Source organism: Pogona vitticeps, chromosome 4, assembly GCF_051106095.1.
Source record: "Pogona vitticeps strain Pit_001003342236 chromosome 4, PviZW2.1, whole genome shotgun sequence".
Classification (NCBI taxonomy): domain Eukaryota; kingdom Metazoa; phylum Chordata; class Lepidosauria; order Squamata; family Agamidae; genus Pogona; species Pogona vitticeps.
In genome coordinates this window covers 23,645,390-23,660,587 of record NC_135786.1, presented here as the reverse complement: position 1 = coordinate 23,660,587, position 15,198 = coordinate 23,645,390, and the positions used below count along the sequence as shown (strand labels likewise).

General features: G+C 39.7%; 1 protein-coding gene across 9 annotated transcripts in view; it reads right to left on the bottom strand.

Annotated features, from left to right (window-relative positions):
- SULF2 (sulfatase 2) overlaps positions 1-15,198 on the bottom strand; it is a 336,643-nt gene that overhangs the window by 10,186 nt on the left and 311,259 nt on the right. For all 9 annotated transcript variants that reach the window (XM_078392669.1, XM_020779453.3, XM_078392670.1 and 6 more), the window contains 4 exons: positions 5,988-6,249; positions 5,272-5,368; positions 2,645-2,739; positions 605-664 (listed from right to left, as the gene is read on the bottom strand). In XM_078392669.1, the coding sequence (XP_078248795.1) occupies positions 605-664; positions 2,645-2,739; positions 5,272-5,368; positions 5,988-6,249 (514 nt within the window). The remainder of the gene's footprint in view (positions 1-604; positions 665-2,644; positions 2,740-5,271; positions 5,369-5,987; positions 6,250-15,198) is intronic.

Below are 15,198 nucleotides of genomic sequence, written 5' to 3'. Positions count from 1 at the left end.
TGTACTTGGAGCTATTTTACTAAACAATACGAAAAATGGGGTCATAAAAATGTGGATATAGAATTGTGGACTGAAGTTTCAGCCTGGAAATAAGGGGCAAGTTCATTATACAATTTCAAATGCTTGCCTGCAATTTCAAAAAGGGTGGGAGGGGAGCCCCTCTGGATGCTATATATTAAGTTGAAAGCTTCAGCATGGTGTTCTCCATACTGTGCCATTGTATGACACATACGCAGTCCTCCCCCCAACCTTTATTTTAAATTGAAGGCACGTTTAAAGATACGACATTTTATGGCTCAGTAAAAGTGGCATAGTCCACAATTCGATCCACAATCTTATTATCCCACTCTGGCATAGCTTCTTTTATGTGGATTGCTTAAAGCAAAGAAGTACAACCAGGAGCTCTATAATCTCGTGTGTATATACAACGCACAGGAATTCTATGCAACTTGTAAACTATGACCAGCATGTGTGCCTTAGCAAATGGCATTCACATCATTTCTCTATATGCCTGTTTAGATTTTATTCAGCAAAGCCACAGCAAAAGCTGCTTTAAGCGCATTTCACATTTATTGGTCCTCTCTGGATGCTTGTTTGCACATACTTGAAAGGATGGAGACCAGATCCTTTGTGCCTCAGTTTGCCCTTATGCTTAGTATGGAAGCTGTAAAACAAACATCCCACATGTGTGATTAGCAATCCATTCTTCATTTCTCCTTTTCAGTCCCACTTCCTCCCCCAAAGCTAGAATCAGCAACAGATAAAGACTGAAATTAAAATAAGAAATAAATGCACATGTTCAATAAAAACAAAATAATGGTTAAGCTGCGTAGCCCTCTCCCAACCTCATCTAAATGTATCTGTGAGTGCAACAAGGGAGGCTGGAGACTCCAGTTTTGCAGGTGCTCTGAATCCACATTGACTCCAAGATGTTGAATCTATTTTAGGGATAGGGTTCAGCACCTTGGATAGGTGCTATAAAGTTCACACACAAACCCAGAGCAGACTCTTTGCCCATCCCCTAGTCAAGAGTCATCAGACCCCACTACACTATGCTGTCTGTGAAATCTAACTGGACCATTGGCCTTCTCCAAGCCACCGTTTCTTTTCCAGAATTCCTGGCCTCTGTTTCCACACAATAAAGCTAGGACACATACTACTAAAATGCCTCTAGCTCTAAACTAGGTGTCAATCAACAGAGGAGGAAGTAACCCTGATTTGGCTCATTTTGGAAAGCGGGTATGAACTTCTTTCAAGCTCCTCCTCACTATCAGCTAACATGCTGGGCAGGAAAAGCATGCTAGTTGTTTTCCACATAGAAACTTGTATTCTGTTTGTTACAGAGGACACACATTCAGTCACATGAGCCTATCTACAGTCTGAAATCATACCATTCCTTTAAAAGTTGCATTTATCATTTTCTAGGCCTGTGGTTTTAAAAGAGAGTAGGGCTTCTCTGCTCATGTGAGCAGTGTGCTTTGGCCCTGGATGACTTCAACAGCAAAGCAGCATTGGCCTAGGTCTAAGAGTGTGTGTGACACACTGGTGCCTGCTTCCTCTTCGGTAAGGAGATGCCCTTCCCCTGGCAACCAGAAGGTAAGTTCAGATCATTGCAAGGGCCTACAGAGCAGCCTCCTGTTTTGTGACTAGCAAAGTCACTGAGCTCGTCAAATCCAAGGCAACATTTTATGCTCTCTTTTTGAACGCGACTTCTGGGTTGCACATCCCCCAACAGAAGGGGTGGCGATTCATCAACAGAAGCAGCAAAGCTTTTTCAGCTCAAGCAGAGGGGCTGGACTCTCCCTAGCCACAATTCTAACAGTGGGCAATTATGTGATCAGATGCTGACACCCCAGCTTGGCCGAGAGCTCTAAACCCTCAAACTGAAGCAGGTGATCATGCATATTCTGCTTTTTCACTTTTTCACTGTAAAACTAATACCATTTTAAATGTAATACTGTAATTCAGTTTAGCACAAAGACAAAATTTGCTACATAGATAGCTGGTTACTCTCAACTAAATTTGCCTTGATAATAAACATGAGGTGTCTGGCAGTCTTGCATACCATTCTTTCCAAGTATCAAGGAAGTAGACATATTAAATATACAGTCAACTTCCTGAGGTCTATCACTTTCTAGCCCCATTCTTTGAACTGAAGAGAAGCAATGCGTGCCAGAATTTTTCTCCAGGTTTTTTTTTTCTTGGCCTGCATTGTATCCCCAAACTTTTCCCTATATCCCTGAGCTCTGAGGAAACTGAAACATCCGTTTGTGAGTCTTGCTTGTGAAATCAATAAAAGAGAAGCTCTACTGTATGAGTTTTGCTATTTAAAAAAAAACAATAATGGGGATTTTGTAAATTATTTTTCAGACAGGAATTTCATCCTTTTGGTAAAGTATGAATGATAGTCACTTGGAGATCTGTTACACCTCACTTATCAAGCCCACTGCTCAAGATGGAAGTAATTTCATTTTTTTTAGTACATTCTTGTTGTGAGTGCCTTGAAGGTCATAGCGAGGGCAAAAGAACAAGCTAAGAATAAGCTCTGCGTTCTTCAGCATTTTCTTCATCTTCACAGTCCTTCCACCCAAACCCTTAACAAACCACACTCTCCAATATCCGTCAGGGGCGGGTGGGGGAGTACCTTATCTTGTTACAATCACATTCCTCTGGTCGCTTCTTCTTTAGATGACCTCTCACCTCCCTCAGGTTTTTAATTTTATTTTGTAGTGTTTCAATCTAACAAACAACAAAAACAAAACCGGGAGGGGGGGGAGTTCCAAGATGAATTGGTTTCTACCATCCCATTTGCCCAGCTGATATCCATTAAATATCCCTTTCAACTTCTGTGTGATTTCCACCCAACTAGGTAAGTCTCTTTGTGCACTTTGATCCCCTGCCTTTGTGAAGAGCAGGAGAAGCAAGATGTTGCACCAGATTTGCCCTCAAGCAAGAAGGCAAGCTTGATGACAGCACTCCAGTCTCTGTACAGGGATGAAAATCTCAAAATGGGGAAGAAACAAGAGCAACATCTGCCTAGAAGTGCAACCTGATTTCTGACTTCTATATCAGATAGAACTATATTTCCACTATTTCTCAAAAAAACATTATCAGAAGTGATATGCTTCCATATACAGTATCAGTTGTTGGAGAAACAGAGGCAGAAGGCACAGTCAGCTTCTGCTGGTGTGCTTCCCACAGGTATCGGCATCAGAATATTAGATAAGATGTCGATACAATCCAGGATGACTTCTTAAACCTTTCCATCTTTCCATAAAGGAGTTAAGATATGGCAATACCAGAAACTTGCACTAGTTCTTTTGAACAACTTTTTGAGTAACTGTGAATAAGGAAGATTCTCTTTATAGACCCAGAACTTACTGTCTTATTTATTTTATTTATTTATTTATTAAATTTATACCCCGCCCCTCTAGACCATGTCTACTCGGGGTGGCTACTGTCACATTCTTTTCTTTTTATTTATTTGTAATTTATTTTAAATATTTTTCTTTTTAAAGAAAAATATTCCTGTGTGATGAGAGAAAGGTGGGGCCATCTATGATAGAGTGCATACTAGGCTGTAAAGTCAGTTTTAAACATGAGATTTCTAATTAAATTACACTGCATTGCATAAGGAACCTTACTATTACCAATGCTGGGTAGTATTTCTTCCCTTTTTTCATTTCTCCGAAGACTAATTATTCATGCTTTGAACTTTCATTTGTTCCCTACTCCTAACTATATCTCCCAAGCCACCTGCAAAGAAGTCTGAATATTAGATCTACCGTGGGAACTGTAGCTCAGGGCTTTGTACCCAAGCATTCTAAGTACCTCAGTAAACCAGGGTTCCTTGGAAATCATAATGAATAAGTGTACATACACCTTCAGTGATGAACAGTGTGGAAACACAGATAACTATATAGTTGATAACAGAGTATGTGCATGACTGTCCCCTTTTGTGAATTGCCTTGGACTACTGCTTGTACAAATGTTCATGTACGCACTCTGCAGAAGGGAAAATATAGGGCAGTGCTGACCCTCTGAAAGAGCAGTGAACATGTTCTTAAGACTGCATACGTCTGTATTTGTAAATGATAACCAACATAGTGCAATGGATATAGTGTTGGACTAGGATTCAGGAGACCTGGAGTAAAAGCCCTGCTCAACCACGAAAACCCAGTGGGGGAAGCAGTAATAAACTACTCCTTAAACATTTCACATACCTTGAAAACTTAAGACCACCAGAAGTCGGAAATACTTTGATGGCACATGAAAAAAAGTGTTGCAAATGCACTAGACTTATATTTTGTTTGTGGACTTGTGTGCTCTCTTTGTTACCCTTCAGTTCTTGCATCATTTTAAGGAGAAAGGTGGGGGTAAAAATATATTAAATAAATAAATAACTTTTTTTTCCAGCTAGGCACATTGGCTTGATTTGAATGGTGCCCTTCTGTTAGCTGAGGCTTCCACTTGACCAGAAGACCTTTTGCTAACAAAAATTAGAAAGGATTTTCACTTATTCCTCCTTTTCCCTGTAGTTGCCTGCATCCAGTGAAAAACTGTTGCAGAAGGGATGGGTTACTCTGGAAAACAATAGGATTGTAGCACTTGTAGAAGAAAAATAGTGAAAATCTTCCACACTCTCCACCTTTAGCAAAATCTCCAGGCTCAAAATCAGGTGCCTCAAAGTGAATTGTGTCACTGGGTGTAACTCATTTTCAGTATCAATGCAAACAGTCCCATCCAAGACTTGAGTCACTGCACATAAAAGTGCAAGAGAAAACATCTTCCTGACAGAACAGTCTTGAATTCTTAACTTTATCACTAGTGTTGCTTTAGATTATGCCTTTGGATGGCATAAACCTGATGCTATTTCAATACAAGCCAGTGAGCAGAAGGTAGGAAAAACAGCCAATATTAATTCTGTTTTCTTTTTTTAAAAAGCCACAGAATGTCATTGAGAAGCTATTATGACTAGGTCTTGATCTGCCAAGTGTCTCAAAACACCTGCAGCCAACATTGCTAGTACTCATTCTGCAACTGACTAGGATGCACTCCAAAGGTGACAGCTGCCTGTTTATCATTTCATCTTGCTCCCCTTAATTATGCTCTAGCCATTTGTTGGGAAGAATAAGAGCACAACTTGGTTTGGAAGCGATAGCCTCCATGGTAAGACGATGATCCCACTGAAGATATTCTGGCATTTTGTAATGAAATTCAAAGGATGTTTCTCATGAATTTTGAGTGTGTGTACCTCTGAGGCTCCCTCACCTCATGGTCTATATGAAGCTTATGGTCCTTCCAAGCTTGCAGTGACTTATATAAGTCTGTGTCGCATTGAACAGTGTCATTCTCTAAGATGTAGCATCTGTGCAGAAAAAGAAAGTGGTTACTAGATTTGGCCAGCAGAACGAGCAGTACAAATGACTGCTTCTCACAGTACATTTCTAGTAGTCTAAAAAAAGACATTATGCTAATAAGGATTGATCCAGCAACAGAGTAAACAGCAGGGAGGGCAAAAATGAGCACCTGCTCTACTGATATACTATATGGCACAATGGACCATTAATATATTGGCTGCTGTTAAGAGACTTATGAAGGATCATGTTTTCTCCTTGAAGATACATGAGGTAGGCAGACAAACAAGGGTTCATTCTAGAAAGACAGAATATGGCGCTGAATATGCCAAAAATCTGAAAATATCTTTGTTTATGGCACTGTATTAATCTATCTTCTTTGAAAACAGCCATGGTGGCCATACTAGTGTACACTCAACCGGAAAACTGTGTATGTCCAAGCTCAGTGGAGATTTTGTTCTATGAACAACTAGAGGTTAAATTGGCTGGTTCAAGAATGGATAATTAATGTTAAGTGCTGTGCTATGCATTCTGTTCAGTGTAAATTAACACTATTACTATTGCTACGAATCATATTATTAATAGAAGAAGATAAAATCACCTTAATAAAAAACTCTTATTAAAACATACCTGTGTGTCACCTTTATTAAATTAGGGGCTGCCTTCTCAGGAATGCTGCCAGTACCACTGTATTCACCTACATCCTTATCATCGTCATCGTCGTCATCCTCCTCTTCTCCTTCAGCTGCTTTATCATTCTTACGTTTATATGTGATATTCCTTGGCAAAACAGGCTGGTACCCATCTTCCAAATCCAAATTATACAACTCTCCATCAAGCTCCACAGACACTGAACGAATCGAACGACTCCTAATATAACTTGCCTTATATTCTGGGTGAAGAGCAAGGGTGGGAGAAAACCGGTTTGTCTATATTTAACAGGTCAAACATGGGACTGGCATGCAGAAAACTCTTAGTGTACTGTCTTGCATGAGAAGTAGCTGAGGGTCAAGTGAGACACTAACATTCTTTATTCCAAGCAACTATTCTGCTCTTCTGAAAACAGTCTTGTTCCAGAGACAAGAAGCTAAGCTTGGCATGTATGGTCTGACATTACTAGAAAGTCAGCATCACTCTGAATAGCTAGAAAGCTACTGGACGTGTTTCTTAGAGCATACCAAGGGCCTCAGCATATGAAAGCCAAATGAAATGGAACTGTGAGAAAATGCATCTTGCAACCACATGTACGCCTTCCCAAACATTTAAAAATAACTCAATTTTCATTACACCTAAAACTGTTTGTCGAGTTTTGTTTTAATGTGCATACTTAATTGCACTTGCCAGAAATTACCTTTGGGGAAAAGAGGGAAAAGTAGCCCCATGGACTGTACATTCGATTTCTATTACCTTCAATTAGTATAGGGCTGTACATTTTCATGCCCAGCATGGTGCAATCAAGAAGATCATAACATGTGTAAGCTCTGCTTTTGCTGTGGAATCTTTTTGTGCTCGTCAGCAAATCTCTGACTCTCAGCCCCCCCTCCCCCATGTCTCATTAGTAGTAACATGAAATAATAAACATTAATTGGTTCAGGTGAGAATATTGGTGGTGAAGAACTTTGTAAATGTATAACAGAAATAACCAGAACTGTCCATTGCTTGCAGTTTTCAACAACTGTATGTAAGTGGCCAAGGGAGAATCTTACTGTCTTAAGTCGGCCAAAATAAAATTTTATGTGAAGAAATAATAATGTTAGATTGTGCATGGAGACATTTGTGTTCAGTGAGGTTTTATCTTGTTCCCTTTATTTACTTAGTAACCACTAGATGGCAACAGAAGCTCAATATACTGAAAGGAAGCATCTAAAAATAATGGCCATTGCTTTTCCAAGAGTTCCAAACCTGAGAGGAAGAATCTTTACTGAGGTTAATGGTGGTCTTTGCTTTAAATTTCTTGAAAGATTCACTTTAAGGTACATCTCCTCTTGCTATCAGCTCCCACCTACTAGTCAAATTATTCTTCATTTCTTGCTATTCAATCCCTATTTCAGGGCCAGTAGCAAAGCTCAGGAAAATTATAGACTCTGCCCACACTGGCATATAGTTTATGGTATATGGATCGCTGATGCATTGTTTGGCATGGAAAAAAAGACTTCATCTGCTAGTTTTTCTATTTAGAACAATCAATCCTTCCCCTTTAAGAGCTGGTCCCCATCTTTCACACAGGGCTTGAGCATGCATTCTTTTTAGCACCTTTCAGAGTCCAGCAGGCTCAGGAAGCACATATCCTCTTAAGTGCACAATGTTTAAATACACGTATGATACAGGAATCAGCAGCAACACTTAAACAGCAACGTTAGAAGGAAGGAGGGGGTGATGCAAGTAAAGATCACTTTCAACGCAGGATCAGGACAGGGAAAGGGACAGGTGGGGAAGAACAAGAAGAGATGACAGGTGGTAAGCCAAGGTTGCGAGCTTCTCTGAGTCTCCCTGGCACCGTGGCCAGCTTTCTGCCCTCGTCGATCCACTTGCAAGCTGAGAGCAGCCGCGAGATCAGCTAGGAAGCGAAGAGGAAGAGCAGGGAGGCAGTCAGCCCTCTTCAACACTGTGGCCCAGCTTCCCATGAGCCTTGAAACTCCGATGTGGGTGGAAAGATTGCTAAAAGGGAGCTTAATGCAGATTGCACTGAGGATAAGGAACTTTTAAGCACAGACATGATCACACCAACTTTCAAAGCATGGACTGGCCTTTAGTTTGTTGGGATGCACAGTCTGAGCTATAAGCATCCTTGTGCTTGGATAGAAGACCCACATCAGCCATTTGCTTTCCCTTTGCCCTCCCCACCCAATCTCGCAATCCCATCACTGGCTGCTGCTGGCTCTGTTATGGGAGCACACAGCATATTACCTCATATGGGAGGATGGTAAAACAACATTAAATCAGCCTCTCCCAAACTGGTGTCCTCCAGGAACGGAGAAAGCTTGAAACATGCTTTCAGCAGTGGCCCCTTTAGTAGCACCTAATTTTAACCTGGTTAGCTGAGTAGCTCAGTGATTTAGGAGCCTGGTTACAGGGCCAGAGGTCTGGAGTTCAATCCCCCATTTTGCCTCCCTGGAGAAAAGCCAGCTTCTGTAGCCTTGGGACAGCTGCACAATCCCAGGATGCCTTCAGAAAAGGCAGTGGCAAACCACTTCCAAGTACTCTCTACCTAGAAAACCCTCAAAAGGGTCTTCATAAGTTGGAACCAGCCTGACGGCATGCAATTCATTGTTACCTCGCCAGAAACAAGCAACTTAGATTGGATGCTTGTGCTCTGATGCTTTTAAATGAGTTATTTGTATTGATTTTATTTACCATTTTTAACAGGATACTTCTTTAATTCTTTTTAATATCTGTATACTTACTGTTTTTAGCTTTGAAATATTTTAGCTTTTAATGATGTAAGCCACCTTCGGTCCTTTTAAGGAGAAAGGTGGGGTAAAAATATTTTAAATAAATAAATAAACAGCTTCAGCAATGCTAGGCAACAATATTGAACGATCTAAAAGGAGCAGTACAAAGCTCATTAAGATAACATACGATAAATGCTTTAAGGACTTAGGTTTATATGGATCACTTATATCTACATTTTTAGTATTTTTCATAATTATTTCTGTCTACAGTGAATCATCACTTTGTATTGATTCCAGAACACTGAATGGATGAGTCTACTGAGACTTTCACCCGCCTGGGGTTAAAACTTTCCACCTGAGGCTTAGCTAGGTGAATCATAACCAACAAGGAGGGGGAGTAAATTCTCACTTACGGAACTGTTGCCTAAAAGGAGTGAACTCCCTTCCTGTTCAATACTAAGAGGAAATTCCAAGGAGTCACACCCAAAGCATTAGAAGAAACAGAGACTTTCTCAGCAGGAATCTTCTTCCTAATTCTTGTGGCCAATATGTTTATAAATTTATTGTATATTGCATATATGTTAATATATATTTGTTAAATAATTAATTAGTTACCTCTTACATTTAATACCTGGGGACAAGGTATTAAATGCAGGCATTTAATATCAGAAATGCAGCACAAACACATACTATATAGACCAACAAGATATTGACTTTGTCACAAGGTAGAGGTTTTTTTTTGTAACCACAGCACAAAAAAATCTGCTGTTTCATTGCCATGCAATTGGATTGCAGTGCAACACATGGACAATGAAAATAATTGCCGTGAAAAATGTGATCACATTGTCCAAGAATAACCATGAACTTTGCATCTGGCACACATGTGCTCAGCATTCAGATTGCTTCTGTTCTTGAAGCTTATCAATAACATCCAGTCACTAGTTATTCCTTTTTTAAAAAACTTTTTTTTTTAAACAGAAACAGGTTTATTGATTACACATGGTTTTAGGTATAATTCTTAAGCACATTTTTAAAGTTCCACAAAGCTTCAACATTTTACTTTAATCTCTTCAATATTAATTAACACTAGTCAGACTCTGACTAATCACTGCCTAATCATTCCTTAAACACTCTCTGCCTTCAAACCCCAAACTACCCTTCTCTCTCTAGCTCTCTCTCTGACTGAACTTCTCTCCTCCAGGCTCCGCCTCTTCACAGTCACTAGTTATTCCTAATATCATAGATACAGAATAAATTTTCTTAGGGAAAACAACATCTGGAATGGAAATGCAGACAGGAAACCCCAGTAAGAAAATATTGGACAGCAGGTAAGCCAGATAATTGTGACTATAAAACTAATATTCCCAATTTTATATATACTTTCCCCCAGCAGCCCATAAAGTTTGTGGAGATTTGAGGATTCTAACTCCTAGCTGGCTGGATAGTTTGTTCAGTCAGGTATCTGGCTGTGGAGCTAGAGGCTGAGGGTTCAATTCCCCATTGTGCCTCTGAAGAGAAGATCCAGCCATTGTAAGCCTTGGGCAAGTCCCAGGATGCCCCCAAGAAGGAGGGAATAGTAAACCATTTCTGAGAATTTTATACCTAGAAAAACCTGGGAAGGATCACCATAAGTCAGAATTGACCTGACGACATACAATGATTACTAACTCCCACTAACAGTGAGATTGTCAAATTGCTTTAAGCTATGTCCATCCAATGATCCTACTGAGGAAGCTGTGGTTGGCCTATGCTCTTCCATCAACATAATTGGCCTTTTTTAGTACAAATCCTTAAATGGCTTTGGTCCAAAACCTGAAAGACCTCCTCCTCCTCCACGCATTCAAATCCCCTTCCCTCCGTCATTCCCATTTATTTTTATACATGCTGAGGTGTTTGCTTTCTCAACCATGTTATTAGGCAGCACTCATTTGAAAGGATCTGCTATATGGAAAACAAGCTTAGTTGTATTTTGCTTTTACACCTGTTGTGACCTCTGAGCAGATTAGTTTGGGTAAATCTCCCCTCCCCTGGCATAATTTTCCATCCATAGTTTATGTGACTACTTTCCTATTTTCTTGCTGCACAGTTTAATTATTCTCATAGTAACTAGTCCACATTCACATCAGCGTCTTTTCTACCATACTCTATAGGACAGCCATCCTTTGCACTATGTCATAATCAGGGGGAGGATTTTTATGACATTTCATATTTTCTCTGTAATCTACATTTGAACATACAAGCAAGCTCAAACATGTTTAGGAGTAATCGGGCCTTCCTCACCAAATAAGTTATAAACATGTTCAAACCCAATAAATAAACTCAAACATAGACTGAAAAAAAAATGACATAAAATATGCTGCAATTCTCCTCCTCTCAACTACAGACTGAGAACTCTGCAATGCATCTGGCCAGTAACGGTAACCAAAAACCTTTCTGCAAACCATTGGCATGCATCCAACAGCTTACTGTTTCTAGCGCCTCCCTATATATGGTCTATTTCCAATATAAATGGCTAAGGAACCAATCTGAGGATTATGTTATTCCAAAAATGCAGACAGAACTTACACAACAGGATTTAAGTCACTATCTTTTGCACAAGGATCTGTGCAACAAAAAACAGCTGGATTCTGCCTTTGTGTTAACTCTATGAATGCATGTCTGCTAGCGAAATGAACGCAATGACACTGTGATGCAAATCTCAACTTCATTTCGCTGAAAAGAACAAAAATGTATTCACCTGCTCTCCCTCAAAACGGATAGCCAGAAAATAACAGACAACGAAATTCCTCTCTTCTCAACAAGCAGAAACACCCAACTACCTTGAGGAAAAACATCTGGATTCTGTACAACAAATGAGTTAACTACCGTGCATTTACAGCATGAATAAAAGATTCTCTGGAAAGTCCCTCAGGTTCCTGACAACTATAAAGAGAAAAATTATACTGTCTAGTAATTGGGATATTATAAGGGGATTTAGAAAGATGCTGGTAAGATTTTTTTAAAAAAATTGAGGACTTGATATTTTTATTTATTTTTATATTTCTTTACAGTTGTGAACACTGTCCCTTCTTAAACACCATCTAGTAAATATCTCATTTTACAGATGTTGCTAACATTCACGCAACTGACCATGCTTCCCAGGGTGTCTTCCTTCAATTCAACTCAATCCAATTGCAAACTCAAGCATTATTTAAACATTATCTGTTGTGCCACATACTCCAAGCAGCAGAAATAGCAGGCAATTCCACCTGAGAACCAATAATTTGATTCACCCAAAAATTAGCTTAGTAGTTACTAATCAGCTTGCAAGGCAAATATAAAAGAAGAAAAATCAATTTAAACTCCCTGTTTGAAGCTGGTGCCAGGTCATTACCGAGGAAGCCTAATCTGCTAAATAATTAAGGCTCTGCATTTGTGGAGCAAGACGAAAGAAACTTTACAGATGAATAATAATTCTGAGCTGCTGTTTGGCTCTTTTAATCTATAATTAGGCTATGCACTTCAAATATAGATATTAACCTGACTCAAGTTTAAAAGAAGAGCCCGTAGAAAGGCTGTGTCAAAAAACATGAGGCTTTTGCCAAGGAAAGTCAGCTTGCTTTGGAGGCGATTCTACTTCAACACAAGCTGAAAATGTTACACATTGCAGCTTTGGGAACAGCAAGTACTCATGGTCTTATTAACAATAAATGATGCTGCAATATTCCCTGAGAGCTGCTCAAGTGCTAAACCCAGGACATCCAAGGTCTCAGAAACACAAGAGCAAGAATGTTGTTATTACTTCTTTGATGCACATTTGCATCAGGACCATTATTACTGGTGGCGTAGTCATAAATGCTGATGTTCAGGAACTCATGATGGCTCTCCCTGAAGACTTGGCCACCAAGGCGAGTGCAAAAATGCAAGCAGTTGCCTTCATCCATAGGTATATATTTCCATGCCCTGACATATTTTCACCTACAACTAAACATAAAGCCCTCAAGATATCAGAGGTCTACCCTCAGGCCTAAGTAAAATATTGGGGATTGGGGGTGCCTATAACTGTGTGATAAAAGTTGTCTCAAATAACCAAACTTTCTCCTGACAGCAGGTGCTTAAGCACTGAACAGCAGGTGTAAAACACTGAGTGAGGACTGTTTTGAGGAACTCTGGGAGACTACATGAAGCCCATAGGCTGCACTTTGCCCACACTTGCAGATGATGTCTTCAACTATGATAATCAAAAGGATCCCAGTGCTTAAGAAGGGTTTATTACAAGCCCTGGATCCAGCAGATCACTGCTTATAGAATCATAGAAGAAATGGAAGGGGTCTATGAGGCCATTGAGTCCAACGCTTTGTTCAACGCAGGAATCTAAATCAATGTACTATATAACTGACATATGATTTGCACTTGTCCCTGTTAAATTTCATTCTGTTGATTTCAGCCCAGTGCTTGAGCCTATTAAGATCTTTTTGAATGTTATATATCTGTCTTCCAGGGTTATTAGCTATTCCACCCAATTTTGTGTAATCCACAAATTTCATGAACATTCCCTGCACCCCCTCATCTAAAGCATTAATTTGTTTGTTTTAATAAAAACAAGTTGAAGAGAACAAGGCCCAGGGTTGAGCCTTGTGGTACCCCACTTGCTGCTGCTTCTCAGTTTGAGACAGAACCATTGCTAAGTACTCTAACCAACTGGGTAGCCACTTGACAGTTGTTCTACCCAGCCCACACTTGGTTAGCTTCATGACCAGAATATCATGGGACACTTTGTCAAAGGCTTTGCTGATCTTAAGTTAAGTTATATCAACATCATTCTCAAGCTGCAATCCTGTTCCCTCCACTCGTACTTCACATTTGCCTGGAGGGTCATAGGCTGTCTTTTGGGAAAAGACTGAGCCAAAGTTGGAATTGAGCATTTCTGCCTTTTTGTTGTCTGTTATTATTTTCCCATTCCCACTGAGTAGCTAAGCCACTATTTCTCTTCTCTTTTGCTAACGTAATGATTGCTGGTGTTGTCCAGTATTTCAGTATTTTGAAATAGAATTTCATGTCCAGCTGACTCTTCAGATGTCTGTCCAAATATATACCTGGCCACACCTGCAAGGTATCTGGTATCCTCCTGTGGTGGTGAGGGGGTCCCTTCTGTCCTTCGCTGACTGTAACATTTGTTGTATTTTTGTGGTGGGCTTGACTACTGTTTGTAGATTGTGTTTTTTCAAAAGTTTCTGCATGTGGTCCGTATCCCATTTGATGTATGGGGAAGCATCCACACCAGATTCAAAGAACATGAGAGACACTACAGACTAAAACAACCGGAAAAATCGGCAGTAGCTGAACATGCCCTAAAACAAGCTGGACATGAAATTCTATTTCAAAATACTGAAATAATGGACAACACCAGCAATCATTACGTTAGACTGCACAAGGAAGCCATTGAAATCCAGAAACACCAGCAGAACTTCAGCAAAAAAGAAGAAAGTTTAAAACTCAACAAAGCTTGGCTCCTAGCACTGAAAAATACTGCATGCAAAAGGTCAACAAACTCTACCCAGCCACAAGGACCAGTGATCATTACACACAAAAGACCAGCTAATGACACCCATCAATCACAGTGACAGATAATCTCTCCTCCTTATCACAACAATACATCCACACAGAAAAAACACACTGATCACCATAATCACCCATCTCCTGAAAAGGACAAAAGCTGATCCCACAGTTATAAATACTCAACTCCCAAACAAACTGCACCACAGCACAGAGTGCTACTCCTGTCCTCTGAAGATGCCGGCCACAGAGACTGGCGAAACGTTAGGAAGAACAACCTTCAGAACATGGCCAAAAAGCCATGAAAAACCAACAACAACCATTAGATCCCAGCCGTGAAAGCCTTCACAAATACAGAGGGAAATGAGTTTGTCCAGAGACTCTTCTTTGTATTTCACTGCTAACTAATGTGCAGACAGTGAGAATGATGGAGGAAGCTTCCTAAATAGTTGTGTTTCAGCATCAGAATTTCCTCCCTAGCAGTGTTTTAAATAAGGCACTTCTCAGCTTGCAATTCCCACCCACAGGAGTGAAAATAACTCTGTAAATAATAATGCAGTCCACAGCATCAGGGGACTGTATTATTTATTTATTTATTTATTTATTTATTTATTTATTTATTTATTTATTTATTTATTTATTTATTTATTTATTTATTTATTTATTTATTTATTTATTTATTTATTTATTTATACCCCGCCTATCTGATCATTGTACAGCCACTTATCCTCCCATGGGATATAGGCTTCTTCTTTTCTTCCCCAAGCAATGCCCCACAATATTTTACTGAAGACAAATGAGTCAGTCTATGTACAAAAGAAGACACAAACACAAATCTGACATTAGAAACAGTAATACTAAGAAACCAGTTGGAGAACACTTCTAACTCCCATGATGCTCTGTCTCTGACTTCA